General features: G+C 35.1%; 2 protein-coding genes across 4 annotated transcripts in view; one reads left to right on the top strand and one right to left on the bottom strand.

Moving 5' to 3' along the window:
- MCPH1 (microcephalin 1) overlaps nt 1-20,722 on the top strand; it is a 142,740-nt gene that overhangs the window by 63,269 nt on the left and 58,749 nt on the right. The window lies entirely within an intron of this gene.
- The window catches only part of ANGPT2 (angiopoietin 2), a 50,675-nt gene that overhangs the window by 9,441 nt on the left and 20,512 nt on the right, over nt 1-20,722 (bottom strand). Inside the window, exons 2-5 of one of the 3 annotated variants that reach the window (XM_009288572.2) lie at nt 13,527-13,682; nt 10,784-10,905; nt 8,786-9,018; nt 6,363-6,493 (exon numbers count right to left, since the gene is read on the bottom strand). In XM_009288572.2, the coding sequence (XP_009286847.1) occupies nt 6,363-6,493; nt 8,786-9,018; nt 10,784-10,905; nt 13,527-13,682 (642 nt within the window). The remainder of the gene's footprint in view (nt 1-6,362; nt 6,494-8,785; nt 9,019-10,783; nt 10,906-13,526; nt 13,683-20,722) is intronic. The other 2 variants (XM_009288573.2, XM_009288574.2) reach the window with 2 other exon arrangements.

The raw sequence follows: 20,722 nt of genomic DNA, 5'->3' as shown, positions 1-20,722 counted from the left end.
TTCTGTCCTGTGGCAGGGTTTTGTGTCATTTTAGGAAGTAAAGTGTGCTCCTTACTAAGTTTTCAATATAGTTGGCTCTTTTAGGGTATGCATGTATTTCTGTGTATGTGTATTGTACCTATGTTACAGACACACACACACATATTTCTCTAAATCAAGCAGGGTATTTACAATGCAAGCAGTGCCATATATATTGTTCAAAGGCATCAGACTTTTGAAGGGAAGGCAAGCCCTTAGACCTGCAAGTATTAAACACATCAGTGTTTCAATAGACTGTAACACATTGGAAATCCAGTGCAGATACTGTATTTTAAGGTTGTATCTAGAGTCTTTGTTCAACGTCAGAGAATTGTAAGACATTCAATTGGAGATTTTTAGGAAAGATAAAAGAAAGAAGAAAAAGAGTTGGATTAGGGATTACTTGTTAAAGTATGTCATGTGAACGGAATTTAACTGAAAACAGCAACTTTAATTTGTACTGCTATACGCAATTCCTTGCACCTCAAAGCCTGTTTTTTGTTTGTTTTTACTAACCTCTGTATTTAATGACTGGTAAAGATATGGTAATAGTATAGAAATTAAATTTAGTAAAAATATTTTTTTTATTTTTATAAATAAAAGACTAAAGATAAGGTATTGTAAAAGATGATCAATCTGTTTTAGTAAGCTAACTCATGTGATGTGTAATGCATAAGTGAAAATTAATTTCCACAGGAAGCTATGAAGAGGGATACTAGGGATAGGCTAAAGCAGATGCAGATACTTTTATTAAGCATCTCTGCGAGTTAAAATGCTGATTTAACAACGGTCAAGTATCATTGGTTGTAGAGAAAGTTGTTGACTGTGAAGCTTCACCCCACTGAAAGGACAGTATAAGCAGACAGACTGAGAATAGAACTGTTTCACCCTTCTCCAAAACATGTAGTTTTTCACTACTTAAAGAGGCTGGGTATTAATTTACATGGGCCACTGGTGCAGTCTCATATTGCTATTGTTGACGTTAATTGATGTTTTTGAATGTTACATACAAGTTCCTTGAGGTCTATCATCTAAATTTCACTTCAGCTGGAATTGTTACTTTGAAGTTGCCTTAAAATAGCACTCTATTTAGCAGTAATGAGATTAAAATATTCTCAAACAGTGAATGACTGTGAATATCTTACGTAAAATATGCCTGTTATAGCCAGTATCCATTTTGTATGTGAATGGTAAGACATCATAAGCTTTTATAGACACTATAGACTCTTTGGGATAAATGCTGGGGTACTGCAAATTTGTTCCCAAAGGGAGAAGCAATTTAGTAGGAACTGAAACACATAATAAGAAATTGGAGAAATCCATAAAAATCTCATGTAGATTTTTCTTACCAGTAACGATTTTATAAATTTTATGTAAATTTGGGATTATAACTTTTCCACAACAAAAAATTTTATGTCAGTCATCTGTAAGTGCTTCTAAAGGATGCCAGTTTTTGGCCTTGGAAAGGGAAATCCTCTTCTTTCTTGGGTGGAGAGTGTGGCACAGGCAAAGGGAATGTACTGGCTACACCATCTCCTTCTAGTGTCATAGTAACTGTTTTAACAGGTGAAAAGATTATTGTTGTTTGAGCTTTCAGTGTATGGCTTCTAACTGTTGTACTTCGTGGTGGCACACTTGCTCCCTTGAACTAAAAAGTGAAAATTCTTTTTACCACCTATTAAGTAAGCATCATACAGTGAAATGTTTTGCTTTCAGGCTTGACTGGCAATGCAGAACCCTACCTTTCAAGCCCTCACACATGCAGCTGTGCTCATGAAATCATTCCTTTGCTTTCCAGATCATTTCCCTAGAAATCAATTCTCTGACTAAACAAGATGAAAATACTTACTGTAAAACTAGGAACTTCAAATCTACATGCACACTTGATTTTTAATTTGGGAAAAATAAAGTAAATGAAGAAAAATGGCAGTAAAGATTACAGAAAGAAAATTAATGAAATAAGTTGATCTATTTTTATTTCTTTTACTAAAAATACTTAAGTGAATTATGTATATTCATAAGTAATTTTAAGGATGGAGATAGGCTATTCAGTAAAATGAAGATTAAGGAAAGGATTTGCTTAGTTTAAAATAAACACAATAAATTGCTATGTCAGTCTGCAGAGGGAACAATTTCTTCATGATATATATGAAAAATGAGGGGAGAGGAAGCATTTATTTGGACTATAACTTCTTTTTTAAAAATATCTTCATTATCTTGATTATCCAGTAAAATGATATGCATATGAGGCTTTCTGTAACACTCATTACTAGAACAGAACTCTTCTGACCTTTCAGCCTAGCCTAGGTTTTATATTCAAAAGGAAGAAATGTAACATTTCATAAAACTAGTAAAAATAGATACCAAGATTAGGCAGGCAGCAGGAGTCTTCAAACAGATGCCAAAAAGAATAAAGAGATTAGCCTCTCAAATTACAGCAAATTGGCAGGGGAATATTTGATTTATCTTGTGAACTGCTTCAGTACTCACAGTTCTAGCAGCTGTAGCACTGTGAGAGTTAAGGTCAGCTGTTTATATTTTTCACCTTCAGCTGAAGATCAGCGCTGTATTTTTGAAAATGCTGTAAGGTACCTGTAACCAGAAGTAGTCCCTTTTCCAGTGATTATAAGCGCGTAAGCTGTGAGCCATCGATTTGATGTCTTCACTGTCTAGGAAGCTGAATTTCAGAGCAAGTAGTTTTTCTTCTTTTTTCTTGTACGTTAGGATATTTGGGGTATTAAGTGTTTTCAGACCTACCTTCTGAATGGTAAGGCTCTGGCTGAGTTATCAGGATGAAGATCCACTACAGTTTTTACACCAAAGCAAGTGCGCTTGCCACATCTGTGCAGTTTTCCTTTGCACCACTTTTGGCTGTTGTCTGAACACTTTTGAGTCATGATGCTCAATGATTTTGTATTCTGCTATCTCTAGCTCCTAGAGATGTGACTAGATAAGAATTGCGGTCTTAGTTTCCTTGTTCTGGAAAAAATAACTACGTGTGTGGTTTATAATGTAATTTAACCTAATACCAGTTACCAGTGAAAAAGACAGATGATGAGACTTGTAAAATTCACCAAAAAAACCCCTCCTCATCTGATTTCTTACTGTATCGGAGAAGCTACACATATGCTCTACAAATAAGCTCTTTAATGCTTGGGGTTGGAAACAATTTGTATATTTTAGATGTAAGGTCCATGGCATGGGCTCCTTTTGAAATGACTAGCTAGTTTTTCTGGATGATCACTTTTTAGGAAAGTTATGCAAAACCATTTTTGTTGGTAAATTCAAACGCCCAAATCACTTTCTGCAAGACAGTTTTGGTTAAAAAGGCCTTGGCTTAGAATAAGTGTTGGTTCTGGGATGAAAATTCAGCTCAGCGGTGGTGGAAATGGGGAAGAGCATAGCCACTGCTTCAGCCACTATTTTAAGATTTGGGGCATGTTGGTAATAGTTGTGGTAACGGTTGAGCTAATACGTTAGGGTCATCCAGACTCAACTATTCTGCCTGGTTAAGACCAGGAGGTTAATCAGTTCAGGTAACTGCTGTAAACATGAAGCCATTGACTTTTCATGGGTTTGCCTCTGCCATTTTTCCTTGTGTCAGCAGTCTTTTGCTGTTTTTCCTCAGTGTTTTTAAAAGGACTTAGCTTTTGTCCTGGTGCAGAACAGGAAAGCTTGAAAGCTTGAAAATATTAATGGAATGAAATAATTGTTTTCCTCTCAGCTCTCGTATGCAAGTCTTTAGTTTTGGATTATGATGGGAGACAAATTAGTAAAGTGGGATCAGTTACAGATTACACAGAAGTTGTTTATAAGCCTGTTGGGAGGTCAGAAGGTGTTACAAGAGGAAAAGACAAAAACATAAACAGCAGTGCAGCACTTTTGGCAAATAAAAAAGGTCATTCTGTTTCCTGGTCCAAGTGGCCATCTACATCATAAACAGTTGAAAATGGTGTAACATGTTGATTATCCCTAAACCTTCACTTCCCTTGACAACTCCTCTTACGCATTTGTATTTATATAAAAAATCTGCATCAGATTAAAACTTTTTAGTCTTTTACTTTTCATGTCATATAGTAAGTAAAACCTTCACTATCTTTTTAAGTGTCTTTTTTGTTCTATCAGAAGTGGGCAGAATAATATTAAAATTCTTTAATATTATTAAATTAATTACTAATTTAATTAAATTATTACATTTTAACTACTTTTTTTAACCTAGTCAATTACCAAAATGGGAATTTTTGTTAGGTGTTTTAAGCCCCCATGTTCAAATGTAAAGCATTTAATATTTTGTAGTCTAGGAAATTTGCGATTGTACTTTTTTTTCAGAGATAGAATATTCTGGTAGGTTTTAGTTTTGTAGAAATGTGCGTTGCTCTGGCTCCTCAGATCATATAAATTGCCTAAACATTTATGGCTTTGAAAATGCAGTGGTAAAGTTTGACATAAATTTTCATTCTGTAATATGGCATGCACTTGTGTCTGCTTTTAGAAAACATGCATGCTCTTTATATTATATTTTATAGTAAAATTAAAACCAAAGGTAAAAGCTTGAGACAAGTAATATTAAGAGATTCAAGGAATGTAACCCTTCCTGCGATGTTGAACAAAGACTGCTGCAATCCGTTACTTTAGAGATGCAGTAGCTTGCATCTCCTTTAGCATTTAAAATTGTGATTGTAGATACCTATGCTATTTAAATACCATTCTGCTTCATGTGTAATAAAACACTTTATTGCATTTTATGTAACTAATTTTCTTGTGAAACAGATGGATGAATATAAACTAGACTATTCCAAAGGAAAACCAGCCTCTTTTTTTTTTTTTTTTTCAAAGAGAAGCAGACTGCAGATATCATCGTTTCTCTAGATGGTATCTGCAAAAATTGCAGATTTTATGTATTGTATTTTATATATCCTACCCAAACAAATTGCTTATTTCCTTTAGTTGAGAGCTTTGTAAGGGTGAAGATCACAAAGTCTGGCTTGGGCTAGATGAAGTTCTGGCGCTTCAAAGACTAGTGACTGGTGAACTTAATTTCTAAACCTTTGCTATCAAAACTTGGAAAAAAAAATGCTTTCTGTGTCAGAGTTTTAGCAATTGCTTTTCCACATGTGCCCTCATTTTTCTCTGCTTTTGTACATTTTCTGTTAGGTTTTTTTTCCTCAAGTATTTCTGATATAATAAAGTAGAGCCTTGGGAATTCCATAAAATACTTCCTTTTTTGTAAGGAAATGTCTATAATATGAAATTATAAAATAAAAACATTAGAAAATTATTTAGTGTTTGTCTAAGAAATATATTAAGCATTTTTGTTTATATTCGAACATCCCTTAGCCTCCTCAGTCTGCTGTGTCTGAAAAGTTGGAAACAAGCAAACATTCATCATTTGAGTCTCGCTCCTCAGAATGCTTACTGCAGGTTTGGGGTCTTTATCCTCACAATCCACCTGGGACTTTCTCTCTTTCAGATTTTATTGTTTCAGCTGATTTATATTGTCTGAAGCTTTATCACTTTATTTATTTCAGTAGGTGGAGCATCTCTGTCAGGCATCCAGTGTGTCATCCACTGAGTGCCATTTTTAGCTCAAGGTCTCTTCTATAGAGGTATGGTGTATTGCTTTAACTTAAATTGACGTTCAAGTTCATTTCAATTAAACACATAGGGGAAAAAATACCCATAGAGGAACTTAAACTGATCTAGTGAAACCACTGCAAACTCTCACCTTTTATTTAAATCAGAGCGGTATTTTCCAGGAAAGTCCTCAATGTTACCCAGTGTCAGTTGTGCTGATCTAATCGCTAATCTAATTGTTACACAAATGCCCTTAAAACTCTATGCAACAAAGAACTGGAACGAATACATGAGTCCAGTACTAGTAGATTGCTTACATGAGTACACATCCATGAGTACTCTTCCATGCCCCTGATTTTACCTCCTTTTGCCGCCTGAAGGGACTTGGGCAAATGAAGGAACTAAGAACTTAGAGGAGACAGGAGATTGCTGATCATGTAGAGCAATTGTGTTGGAGTTAAGAGATTTTACAAAGAAATTACAGTACTATATTGCTTTAATTGTGTTAATTATGTGGAAACAAAGAATGGAATTCTGGCACGCTGAAGTGAACAACAAAATGCTCGTTCATTTCAACTGAGCCAAGATTTCACCTGAAGGACTTTCTTTTTCCTGTAAGATACTCAGATCTATAAGTGATGAAATGCATATAAAAAAACATGGTAAGTAATAAACTTCACTATTAACTAGCCTTTAAAATAGCATATTTACCAGATCAAATATCTTTTTAACACACAGTATGCCTAGGTAGCACTTTATAGCCATCCTACCTTCTTTTCCTGTGCAGTGTTTGGAACTGTTAAAGTGTAGATTCCACTTGTTGTCAGTCCAGATTTGAAAGCTTCAGCACAGTCTTTGAAGCTGATTTGCTCCTCCTTAGCTATGAAGTTGTTCTTAGCTGCTAAAAATACAATAGAAATTGAAGGCATTAAGAGGAGATGGATAAAAGTTACTAAGAAGCAATCAATGCTGTAATCAGCTTAAAGCTTTGCAGTTCCGAAAAATATGCCTGGTCCTGAAAGAAATGACAGATCAAGGTATTAATTATGTGTGGTGTTACTTTATATTATTTAGAGACGTTATTCTGATATGAGTGTCGTTGCCTGATAGGTTGAAAAGTGATAACACATTAATATGTTAAATAAGAAAACTTAGGATATAGCATCTCATTCAGTTAAACAGTTTCTGCTTCCATTCATTGCCTTTGCTGGACTCTTACATGCATTACAACCTCTCCATGCATTAACTGCTTTTAAAAACATATCTTACTAGCAACTGATTATATTAATAATGACCTTTGGCCAGTACTCTAAAATTGTGAAATCTAACATAAAAGTTACGAAATCTTTTATAATACAGCTGACTGGAATAACTACTCTTACAAAGTTTTAGCTTGCCCCTGTGCTGAGCAGGAACAACTTTGTATGTACCAAGCTGAAGCTTGGTAGCTCAGCTCAACCCACTAAGGAAACATCCCTTCTGGAATTCATTTGTTTAAAAAATACATTTTAATATGCCTAAGCCTTCTTGTTTTACAGAACAATCTAAGGCTCATCTTTTTGTTCAGTGGAGGCTGGAATTTCCTGGCATTTCGCCTGCTGACTGGTATTTCATATTTGACCCTTTTGGGGTTGGTTCTGTGTATTTTCCCTTTTAATTTAATCTAACAAGCACAGCCAGTTAGTACAGTTTTAGGTGCCATATAAATATATGCTTATATTACAGTTGCTTATTATGTTCTTTTTAGCTTGCTTATTTGTTATTTACCAGTTTACATGCTTTGCCTTAAATGTAAAAATAACACGTTCAGTGTTTTAATTGCTTTTCCACACTCTATTGTTTGTATACTGCCTTAGAAGCTTTCCCTGCTAATTTTGTCTTTTTGGCAAACATTCATTATTTTTTCCACTCTGGGTTTAACAGTGTTGTAGCCAACATGACTTTGACTTGTTTACTTATTTGTGCACTAGCATAGCAGATAACATCAGCAGGAACATGTACAGCCTTGGTAATGGTATTTAAGGGGTAGTGTCGGTTATTAAGACAAAAAACTTGTCTTAATTTTACTTTGTTTAGAAAAACCTACAACATCATTATTTTGGACACTACTGAAGGAAGGACTTCTGAACTCCCTTTTCCTTTTTTGTGATACAACTTACAGTAATGTAGCATAGTCCATCTATACTGTCTTTTAAGTTGTAATGACAGCTATTTTAAAATTTTCCTAGTATTTAATTTAAATCCTTTTTTCTGAGGTTCTATACGCTTGTGTATTTCCAGCCCTGAGAACTTTACAGGCAAACATGCCAGACTCTTTACTCTTTTATATAGAACAGCTGTACCTTCTTTATTTGTCAAAGTTCTGTATCAGACAGGAAATTCAAGGTAAGGAATTTGTTCATTTGTTTAAATGCTGTTTAGCCATAACCTTCAGCTTATGGTTTGTGGGGGGTTTTATGGAGCATGTGAATCTGCATAAATTTGGAAGCTATGCTTGGTGGCTATGATTTGTTGCAGCGCTGTCAGGCGTTTAGGGGTGAGGTTATTGCCTATAAAATTTGCTAGGCTGAGGGATTTTTAGGATGAATAGGGAAGCTTCAGTGAAAGACTGAAGGACTTTTGGGAGTATCTGCTGCCCTGGGCTGGTGCTTTCTGTTGTTTGGGGCATACATGGGCGCTAAAAACTGGGCCAGTGCTGACTCCTTTGCCTTTAATAGCCACTATAACTTGTCCTTTCTTTGATCAACTCTATGTGCATAGAGCAATGAGAGGTGGCAGAAGCAACCTTTGCGAGCCAGGAAGAAAAGCGACAGGCCTACATCATGCAGTCTAACCTAGATATATGGTCAAGGGAGTGTGTGCTGACAGATGAATGAATGCCATGTGAGATGAATGACATTTGGCATCTCTGTATTTTGTCGAACCACTAGAGAAGTGGGCAGGCAAACCAATATAAACCACAGAAGATGAGCAAAATGTTGAAAAGAAACCACATAAATGTTGTGGTTGTTCCCTGCCTCCCCCGACCCTAAAAAATAGGTTAGTTAACTCAGATGCAGCATTGAAGGGGAAAAAAAAATACTTTTTGAAAAGCAGAAGTGTGGGGAAACTGCTTGTAAGACTTTATAGGTAGTAATATACACAAATTAGGGAATGTCACTCAAATGATATAAACATGTCTGCTTTTACTTACAGTTTGGTGTAGATATCATAGTAAGCAAGTTATGAACAGTCTCCATCAGATCATGTTGCTGTTTTTGCAGAACTGAGTTGTTTACTGTAGCTGTAACTAACTGTTTTTCTAGTTCTTCTATAATAGAATTCTGTCTGGCTACTAGGACTTGAAGCTGATCTTTTTCATCTTTTATTGACTTCAGCTGAAGTGTGTGCTTGTCTTCCATCTCAAGAACTCTTTTTTCTAGAAAGCTAAATAAAAGATTACAATTAGGCTCCTCAGAAACAATTTTGAGCTGATGTCAAGAGAATCAAGCCTGTTGCCGAAGTTCCTTTCTTCATAAGTACTCAACTTCATTCTCTGATGCCATGCATGCAGTAGAAAGCTAAATGAAAGCTGAGTTTAGTTTGATATATATGCTTTAATTTATTATATAACTAATTATTTCATTAATAAACAACATTATAGAGTATAGTCTGTATCGCAGGCTTTTAAAGTGCAACAACTGGGTGTTTGATAATTCAACATTATGAAAGGAAAGATATAGTTTGGTCCTGAAAAAAGGATAGTAGTGCTAGAAGTACAGGGAGTACAAAATGAATTTAGACCCAAAGTAACCATTACTTATGAAGATGAAGTGTCTTGAATACCATTCTCTCAGACTTTAGGCATAATAGTGAAGGATTTCATATTTTTATCCTATTAAAAGATGAAACTCATTAAAAGATGATCCTTGGAACTTTTCAAACGTCCTGTATCATAATAAAATATATTCTTAACAGAAATTAATGTTATGGCATTAAGACAGGGAAACCTGCAAATAGTTACTTGAAGATGTGTTATCCATCTCCAGTTCTGGAGCTGGTGTAAGTAGGTGACTGGCTGAAAAATTATTTCATTGGCAATTGTTCTGATGCAGACTCTGAGAAAGTTGATGTTAAAAGATGCATGGCCGGAAGGGAGAAGTTCACCTAAAATCCATTACCATTATTGAAAAAAATCCTGAACCTTATAACTATGTTTCAAGCAGATTAACTCAATGTCAGATAGTCTTTTGTTAGGTGAGAAACAATGCTTTCGTGTTTACGTGGGTTTTACAAGTCTGCTGAGTTCAACACAAAAAAAGTGACATTTTAAAATTCAGTATTTACTTTGCTTTCCATTTGATAAGAATGCTTGTTTTTATTAAGCTGGTAGATAAAATCTTTAGGGAGCATATATAAATGTAGTAGAGTAGTGAACAAAAATGTCAAAACATGTCTCCTGTTTTTTTTAAGCTAATTCTTTCAAAATAAAAAGCACTTTGCACATATGGTTCTCATTGAAAAACACGGCTTTGAAGGAGAAAACTTACTGTTATTGCTGCTTTTAGATGTCTCTGTAAAATATTTATTGCCAAAAGTAAAATAAGACCCTGGTGATATGAAAATGAAACTAGCTGAAAAAAGGTGTGAGCCTTTGGACAACAGCCGAGTTACAGAAATGGACAGGAGTAATAGTTGGTTATCAGTCTGAATTTCAAAAGATTGACTAGTAAGGAACATTGAATATGAGTAGTATTTGACTCTTCTGATCAGGTTAGAAAAAAGTTGTGGCAATGACCTGATTGTGTATTAGGATAGCTGTGTACTACATGGAAATAACATTTTAGAGATGTGGTTGCACTGGGTTAGTTTGAGTCAGGCTACATAAGCCATAACTTCATCTGGAAAAGTCTAAAGAAGAATATGAATTGGCTACAACTGAAGTACTGAGAAGTATTTCAGTTTTAACCTTAAGTTCCCCATATAAAGGAAAACTTTAGATAGTGAAGAATTATATATAAACAGAACACAAGAAGAATAAACCTGCATGATTCTCTAGGCCTTAAATAATATGACCTTTGTAATGAGCATAGCTGGGTGTGGGGAGCTTCTGTACAAGGCCTTATTTTCCTACTTGAGTACATTTGTTTCTAAAACCATTAGAAAGGCACTTCAGGGAATAGCTTTTTACTGGGTTGATAGGCAAACTTACCTGTTTTTTTCTTGTAATTTAGTTATCTCGTTGGTCTGATCTGAAATCTGTCTTTCTAGTTTGTTTGTTGAAAGAGAGTGTTCCAAAAGCTGAAGTTCAAGTCTGGTTGTCTGGTTTAATACCTAAATAAAATTTATAAAAATATTTGAAAATCAAGAGACTTCTTTTAAATATATTGTAATTTCTTCATGTTGTGAAATCATGCAAATCTCTACTTAAGCCTATAATTAAAAAAATATTTTTGAACACTTAATTTGGGCACAAATGCTCATAGAATTAGAATGAAGAAGAATACAGAGTTGCACTAATTTTGTTGTTACACTAACGTGTCATTGGGAATATTTCAGTAGTATGCTACATTTCTGACCAATGGCTGAGAGTTACTGTGTACTTTAGTTTTGCTGTCATACCTTCCCCTCTGTTACGATATTCTTATTTCATTACCGGAACTATTATGGTTGTTGTTCAGAGAATAATTTGAGTTGTTTTCTCAATCTGGTGTAGAAATAAAGTATTTTGCATCTCTCTCACTGGTTGAAATCTTGGCCCAGTCCTGAAATCACTAGGTAGTTTTAGCTATTTTCCTTAATCCCAGATTATATTTTAAAGTGTATATCATGTGACCACACTTCTGTCAACTTATTCCTTGCATTTTAATGTTACCTTTTCTATATGTATTGTTTACTGTCTGAATTTATTTGCATCTTTAAATGAAGAAATGCAGATATTAAGAAACATGGAAGATACTTTTTGGTTTGTATCAGATTGCATTACTTGAGGCATGTTTTCTAGAAATATTTTCTCATTGTTTTAGAACAGCTTTTTTTACTTCAGCAGAATTTGGCTTTCATTGGCAGGAAGAATTGATTACTCATGTCCTTCATGTTCAACAGTCATTCAGGACATGATTTCACACTTAAGTGTAATTGAAAACTATTGCCAAAAGTAAGTGTCCTTGAGAGAGCAATTGTTTGGTTAATTTCCTTATGTTGTTAATTAAGCCCTTAACCCAGTCATCAGTAATTTCAAGCAGAGAAGGAAAGTTACAGTGATGATTTTCTTCCTCTAAGCAGAAAATGATTAAATAATTTCCATAAAGACGTTACTCTGAATGAATAAATACATTCTCTCAACATGTGCAAAATACTGGGCTCCTGAATAATACAATCAGAAAGTTGAATGCGGCACACCTGTGAGTTACGAACTATCAGGTTATCAAAGAGTTCACAAAGGCTTGTTTTAGGTTAAAAAATGTAATTGAATCCTTGGATGAATTATACAGATAGTAAAATGTCTAACAAGGATTTTAGGTTTTGCATGCTATTTACATTATATAAAATGTTACATGCTACATACTATATTCAGTCTTTCTTTTGAAAGTTATAAATCTGAATTTTCCTACCATATTAGCAAAACTACAAATACACACCTTTCTACATGGATTGGGCTTGTCCTTAGAACATATTAAAATCTGCATTCTATTTCACAGAATGTCTTATTGTAGTTAATGCTTTTCCATTAACACAATAAATAAACCCATTACATTTTTTTGTTTGAAATCATTTAGAGAAGTATGTACAATAATTTCCATAAAGACGTTACTCTGAATGAATAAATACATTCTCTCAACATGTGCAAAATACTGGGCTCCTGAATAATACAATCAGAAAGTTGAATGCGGCACACCTGTGAGTTACGAACTATCAGGTTATCAAAGAGTTCACAAAGGCTTGTTTTAGGTTAAAAAATGTAATTGAATCCTTGGATGAATTATACAGATAGTAAAATGTCTAACAAGGATTTTAGGTTTTGCATGCTATTTACATTATATAAAATGTTACATGCTACATACTATATTCAGTCTTTCTTTTGAAAGTTATAAATCTGAATTTTCCTACCATATTAGCAAAACTACAAATACACACCTTTCTACATGGATTGGGCTTGTCCTTAGAACATATTAAAATCTGCATTCTATTTCACAGAATGTCTTATTGTAGTTAATGCTTTTCCATTAACACAATAAATAAACCCATTACATTTTTTTGTTTGAAATCATTTAGAGAACAGTATGTACAGAAAGCAAGTTTACTTCTGTGTGAATATACTTTTCTACTAGCCTCCTTCTAATTCGTTTTTTTGTGATTCATCTCTTGTTTATTTATCCCTCTGATAAATAACAATACTACAGTGCATTGTGCTGGAAATGAACTGTTATCCCACTTCTAGTGTCTGTGAAAACATTCATTAAAAAGATGCATTTTTATTGATAAAACATTTTTAAAAATACCAAAAAAAATAAATGTAAAAAAGCAATTAGCCTGGTAAGTAGAACAAAGGCAAAGTTTGAAGGAACCCTCCTTTAGCTAAGATCTGGTGGTGAGAGGAGAATAATCAACAGAGATATACAACAAGGGTTGTATAAAAGCATCCTAGTACCCAATTGATGCTTGGATATACTCTACTATTTTTAAGTACATTATCTTTAAAGATTAATATAACAATTGTCTTGCTGGACATACTTCAAATCCTGCTTTAATGGAAATCTTTCAAGTGACAACAGGGAGCTTGAGATGGAACTAAGTATTACCAAATACTAATGTTTCCTTAAGCTGGGTAGAGCTGTTGATTATGATTGATTTCTAATTGTTGAGCTGAATAGTCTAACACTAAACTGTGTTAAATGTATAGTTGTAGGTGTTTGGGACGCAGAAGCATTTTTAGGCTGAAATTCATTACTTACTTGTGCTTCAACATCTGTTAATTTGCGGGTCTGTTCAGCTGTTTGATTTAGTAAGTTTGTGCCTATTTCAATCATTACTGCAGTCTGGTTCTGCACTGCAGTTTGCTGGATCTCTACCATTTCTTTCTTCATACTGTCTTGGATGTAATTCTCAAGCTACATGGGAAAGGAAAGAGAGAAGACAGTTGCATTCTTTAAATGTTGGAAGGGGGGGTAGTACAGTAAGTCTGCTGGCTGCCTTGCTAAACAAATTTGTTCCTTGTCTGTTATACATTTATGTGAAGTTTCCCAACGTTAAGCTCTGTGAGAGGAAGGGCAAATATGACAAGGAATGTGTGGCCACCCATTTTCTAAAGGCAGGAACAGAGATTTGCAGGAGGTAGGTAGAAGGCGCAGCGGTGAGAATGCTTGTAGGCACTTGGAAGTTTTTCTGCCTTAGTGCTCCCACCATTGTAACCATCAGAGGAGCTTCACCAGCTTTGGCAGCGATGGGAATTTTTTAGAAGACAAAAGCTTATGAGTTTAGTCATCTTCCTGTATCTAGACTTAAATATTTTGAAAAGCATTTTTCATCACATGGCTAGAAGTCAGAGAAAGAGGTCAGATGTCATTTAACACTGTTATGTGCACATTTTTATCAGAGAGAATTTCAAATAAAGACATGAAACAGTAGGAAAACCTATAAATACTTTAAATACTTAATATTTAGGAATGCAAAAACTGGTTTAAATACTTGATTCCAAAGTAATTTCTATGTCTAAACTAATAAGGTTTTTTTTGGTAATCATTTTATGAGAGTACACTGCTTTCAAGGAAAGCAACGAGAAAATTAGTAGCAAGGAGCAAATTCAGTCAACCTTTCATGAAGTCTTTCTGTCCACGTCTGGATTATCCAAAAGCAGTCTGATTTTTCTCCATGCTTCCTTAATATCATTTTCTCAATAACTTTGCAAATATTTCATATTTCTTTCATGAGTCATTTTTTATGTTTGAACTCTCCATTAAAAAATCCTAGCTACGTGATTTCTTTTTTTTTTTGTTGACTGAGGACATTTCTAGAAATTTCTAGAATCAAACTTCCACTTCACTCCAACGTTGTTCTAGCAAGACAACCATAATCATTTTTGAGCTTCATGCTGTACCTACAAAAAGGATACTAGCTAGGAACAAATAGCTAGTGTCATTAAGCACAAATTATAAACCACCACCAATTCCTAATCTAAGGAAAATGGTGAAACAGGTTGATATCTTGATTATATATATTTTTTTAAGATTATTTTGAGAATAGTCTTGATATTTTTTTTAAGATTATTTTGAGAATACTGTCTTGATATGAATAATGGCTTGTAGTGAGGAGGAGCTTTGAACATTATTGTATGGCAATTTTCCACAGCAGTGAGGAAAAAGCAGCTTATGATTTAATATTCTACCAAACCACTGTTCAGATATAGCCATTCTGCTTCTGATCAGCTAAAAATCAATGGCCAGATCTATCAACTTGGAATGTTTCCTCCTTAAATATTACTTCAGCAAGGACTGGATTTTTTATTTCTGACTTCACAGTTGTTTTGTAAAAGTGACAAATGAAGAAAATAGGGTGTAGTAAGAAGTTAAAACCTCTACAACTGGAAGTATATTCTTAGTTTGAATTAAGCATTATTTCTTTTCGTCCAGTGTGACCAAACTTTCAAAGTAGTATTTGTGCGTTCACTCCATTCTCCCCATGCAGCTGGTAAACTGCAATGCACAACAGAGATTTCAGATCTGGCACAAGCTTTGACCCACTTCTACTATACTACTGCATAAGTGTACTTCTTCCCAGATGTACCACAAGGATTTAAAAGTAGCCTTTAGACAGCCTTTAGGTGTTCTTTGCGTAATAATATTTTTGAAAACTAAAAGTGAGCATGCAGTCAACTGGGTTTTGGTATGATAATTTAACATGGGTATCTTAAATTGCCATCACACTCTGGCAATTAGAGTTCTTCCCTATTCACAGGATCAGTTCTTAAAGTGATCCTTAAGTTACCTTACCTCTTCCTCCTGGATATTCCTCTCCCCCACCCAGACACAAATCTAATTTGACCAAACATGTTGGAAATTTTTAAAACTTTAGTGACATCTTTTAGGTCAGCTGCTTTTCTGTTGAAGTAAGATCAGTGGCTTTTAACTGTAGTAATGGTAAGACCTCTTTGGTCCTTGTTGATTGGGCTATGAGATGTCGGAGCATAGTGATCATTTAATTTAAAAAGTAGTGCAAGATGGTATTTAGTGCACCATAGTCCAAGGAGATGTGCAAAATTCTGAAGGCTTTTATAGAGATAAAAATAAGTAATTTTTCGCTAAAGTTAGATGCTGCTCCATGAAGGCCAAGAACAACAATTAATGTGTCCCTCTGAAAAGGCTAGATATCTGGGGATTAAACAATTTATATGAGTCCAAATTAACTTTAGCAACTGAAGCTGGAGAACTGGACATCATTATAGAAAACTTGGAAAAGACCTTTGCTCAAATGCACCTCTGTTAAAAGAAAATTGAGATCTCCAGAATGCATTTTATTTGCCTCAGTACCACAGTACCTCATTACCAAAGTATTGTAATGCCTTTATAAAAATCAAGGATATGGCCTCACCTGGCAGACTCAATGCACATCTGCAGTTAGAAGGGACATTGGGGAAAAAAAAGGACATACAGAGAAAAAAACAGAGTGAGACATCTCAGGTATTGGAGAGCTACCATATGAGAAAGCATTGAAAATATTGCGTCTTTTTTAATTTAGAAAAAAGGCGTACCAAAAAAAGAAAGAAGGCAATAAATAGATGAACAAAGAAAGATTAATCAAGAGCTTTGATTCTTTCATAAAATAACTGTGGATATTAAACCTAATTCTTCAAGGTTGGTTCCTGGTTCACTAGACAGAGATCAGAATGAGAATCTGAGCAAAGTCATCTCTGCAAATAGGATTACAGAACTGCATGACTTCTTTGAAAATCTTATCGCTGAGTTATTCCAAAACACACTACTAGAAAATGAGTTAATTCTGGGCTTAAAGGTAAGGTAAACACTTTATGGTAGGCTTAGGCAATTGCCCAGTTAAAACACACAGCTGTAAGGTTGCTCTGATTACAGTACGCAAAACCTGTGATTACAATTTAAGGCATCTGGTGGTTCTGGTTGCCAGATTTTTATACCCCTTGTCACTGTGCTTGCAACCTTAGAAAGCAGTTTTGTTTGGACACACAGATCTGCATTTTCATAATTTATCTTATTTTAATATCTGTAAGTATAAGCCTATCTCCAAGTATCTAACCTCTTTCAAATAATATCTCATTCATGTGATGTATTCTAAATCATTGAAGTATTCTCTTGACTCCAGTTTAACAGTTTGCCTTCACATGTTTTTCAACTTTAAAATATTAAATAAGTAACTTAGGGAATACGGTATTTGTGCTTACTTGAAAGCATAAATATGAACATCAAAAGGGATTTATTTTAAGATTTAAAGCCAGTTGCATGATCTGGCTCATTTATTCTAATTTAGAGTAACATGAAGCATCAAAATGATATTGACGTATTAAGTGGCTTTGGAGCTTCTTGTGGGTTTTTTCCCCTAAAAATCCTACACAGCATGATTACATAAACCTCTTCTGTTCTTTCCTTCATATTCACTAATCCTTTCCCACTTTTGTGCATTCTCTGCATGTACACATCATAAAATCTTTTCCTGACCTGAACCAAGATATGCACTCATCTCTCTGCTTATATTCCCCTCTCTCTTCATCATACAACGCAAAACTGTAGAAAGTAGGACTTTTTACATTTCATAATTTTTTTTTAGTGGCAGGTGCTTACTTTCATCTTCCTTCAAAGATTAATAAAAAAATTACTTTCATCCAAAATGCCCATCATCTCCCACTGACCTTAGCGAGAGCAGAACACGTTCCCGTTGCATACTCTCGGAAAGCAAGGCTCTTGGATTTCCTTGAGAGGGGGGGTGGAAGATCTTTTTCAATATAGACTCCAGTTAAGGCAGCCGAGGCTGAGCTTCATCGACAACACTGAGGATTAGAAGCCATTTTGCAATACTGCAGTTCTTTGTGACACACTTTTTTGCAGAGTACTATTCATCAGCTCCTGCCAAGGAGCCTCCTTCCTTTATAAGCAGTAGCACGCTCAGAATTTCTGAAGCGGGGAGAATGGCTTGGGGCATTTACAAGAGGGAGGGGAACAGGGATTAAATGCTTCAGTCCCCATCCATGAGTTCGGAAGCTTGGCAGTTTGGTTTGTACAGCACGTCTGTCTTCTCCAATATTTTGCTCAAATTTAGAAGGTGCAGCAGGGATTATTTGCCAGATTTCTCCTTTGCCACATGGCTAGTTATGGGAAGATAATTTTTAATCTCTTTTTAATTCAGTTAATAGCTGGCATATAAGACTTGTGTTGATGTATGTTAACCTTGATTACATGATGGTTATTTTGGACAAAGTAATTGTCAAAACCTAATAGCTGACTATTAGTGATGCATCTTCTTTCAGAAATTCTGCTTTTGAGGGAGTAAGTCAATCAATGAATCTTATTTTAAGGAAATTGCAGGGGAGAGGGAAAGAGGTATTAATACATTCAGATTTGAAAGAAGGAAGAGTTAGTTGATAGCATTTCAGTCATTCTTCATGGGATTTTTTGTGTAAGACTTTGGCTGGCATGTATTCTTGAAGAAAATAAAAAAAAAAATGAAAGCACAGATGGGAAAAAGCATGTCTTAAAGTATGCTTAAATTGCAAAAACAGCTGGGAAAATTGAAAAAAATAATTCCACAATTAAGGTTTTTAATAGAGTTATGGTGATGCATTTTTAGAGAGACAAAATTCTCTAAGGTCATCAATTTGGGACTGTTGTGCTTTATTACTTCACATCATATAAAATCATAAAATTTGATGAAAATACTTCAGCTAAGTTGCCAAAAGAACGAGGACAGATCAATCATATTAGAGCACATTCCAAAACATTGCTTTTATAGCCAAGATTGTCTTTTTTTAAGCAAGCTTTAAATTGGCAAGAAAGAAAAGACAACATGTAGAGTATGCGTTAAAAGAAATTTGTTTTCTAACTATTGGCAGAGATAGTATTAATCCTTTATGAAGGGTTGCCAATACTTATTTAAATGAAGAGCCCTCCTGATTGCTATTGCATAGTTTGTGTCCATATTACAGAACAATTTTCCAAAGAATCAATAACTTAAAGTGTCTACAAAATGCACAAATAACTTATCGTTTTTTCATTTAAAATTATAAATGAGGTCTTGCTTTTGTTCTTTGCTGCCAAATGGTTAGTCTATACTAATTAAACGGTCGTGTTCCTGGCAGCTATATGAATACATACAACCCTCCTTTGCCAAATGCTACCCCGTATAAATGGTACAAATAGTATTGGCTGCTAGTTTCATTTTTCAGAGTTTATCAGTTATTGGAGCAGTCTTTCCAAATAAAGTTTGGTGATTTTCTTAATGTTTATAATCTGATTCTGTCAACCGTAACATTTATTTTGAGAGAGAGGGGTAATGTTAATCATGAGTTTCTACATAGTGCTGTGTCCCCTAGAAGTAGGTAGATGGCTGGAGCTGCATGATCCTTTGTATCCACCCCTAAGATCATCAGAATCTATCAAGATCTTTTTCTGTTGAATCAAATATTGATTACTAGACTAAGAAATTTACCACTTTCAGGAAATTCATCTATAAGTTTGATAAAATTCCAAAACCAACGTTTTTAGGCTTTCTCACAACTTGTCTACTGAAATCTGAAGATAATCTTTATTCTTACAATAAAGCATCCATTCTAAAACTATACCTGCTAGGAGAAATAGCAAAGAGGTCAAAGTTTATCTGCAGTCGTATCTCTATAGCCACGTATTTAGATCAGGAGATTCATTGCATGAAAAATGTCATTAGCCCCATGAACTCATCAGCTGCTATGTGTGATATATTGTATGAAGCTCAGCTGCATTTGGGTGGTTCATTCTATCTAACAGCTGATTGCTGGCCAAATGGAGAGGTCATACACCTCCATGCCCCAGTCACATGTTCCTGCTCCCTTCCTTGCACGGGCTCTCACATTTGTTGTTGGACTTTTGACTAAGCCTGGAGGCACTAACCTAAAAGAAAACAAGGGACAATTTCCTGTCAAGTTTGTGGATTATTGATCTCTCCTAGATGTCAAAACTGTTACTAAGATAACTGTGGCTGTTGATAGTGTAGAAAAGTTATTTTAAGAAGTAACATGATTTAAAATTATATGCTAGAGTTTGAAATACAAACTTTGCCTAATATTCTCCTAAAGATATCAGTCCATATGATGGTAATTATCTTCTTCTGACTACAGTGACAACTGATTGTTCTCCTGCCATTAATTTGAAGTTTTAGATCCTTCATATTCTGGCAGCGGCAGTCTGATAAATGCGGAATAATTTAACTAAAACTAGCTTTCTTCATATTTTGAAGGGGGAAAACCGAAGAATATGCATAAGGTTTCCATGAGAAACAGCTATTTCTATTCAGACATTGATTGTGCTTAGTAATTAATTTACAAAATAGTTTAAAAGAACTTGCAAAAGTATTGAACAGGTTGTATTACAACACATATTGCATGCTTAGTCATTTAATGTAGATACAGAGAAAATTACAGGGATAATCACAGAATCACAGAATCTTGCAAAAGACCTTTAAGATCATGAAGTCCAACCATTAACCTAACACTGCCAAGTCCACCACTAAACCATGACCCTAAGCACCACATCTACACGCCTTTTAAATACCTCCAGGGATGGGGACTCAACCACTTCCCTGGGCAGCCTGTTCCAATGCCTGACAACACTTGCTGTGAAGTTTTTCCTCATGTCCAATCGAAATCTCCCCTGGCACAACTTGAGGCCATTTCCTCTCATCCTATTACTTGTTACTTGGGAGAAGAGACCGACACCCACCTCACTACAACCTCCTTTCAGGTAGTTGTAGAGAGCGATGAGGTCTCCCCTCAGCCTCCTTTTCTGCAGGCTAACCAGCCCCAGTTCCCTCAGCTGCTCCTCATAAAACTTGTTCTCCAGACCCTTCACCAGCCTCATTGCTCTTCTCTGGACATGCTCCAGCACCTCCATGTCCTTCTTGTAGTGAGGGGCCCAAAACTGAACACAGTATTCAAGGC

The sequence above is a fragment of the Aptenodytes forsteri genome, unplaced genomic scaffold, assembly GCF_000699145.1.
Source record: "Aptenodytes forsteri isolate BGI_AS27 unplaced genomic scaffold, ASM69914v1 Scaffold100, whole genome shotgun sequence".
Lineage (NCBI taxonomy): Eukaryota > Metazoa > Chordata > Aves > Sphenisciformes > Spheniscidae > Aptenodytes > Aptenodytes forsteri.
This window is presented reverse-complemented; position numbering and strand designations above follow the sequence as displayed.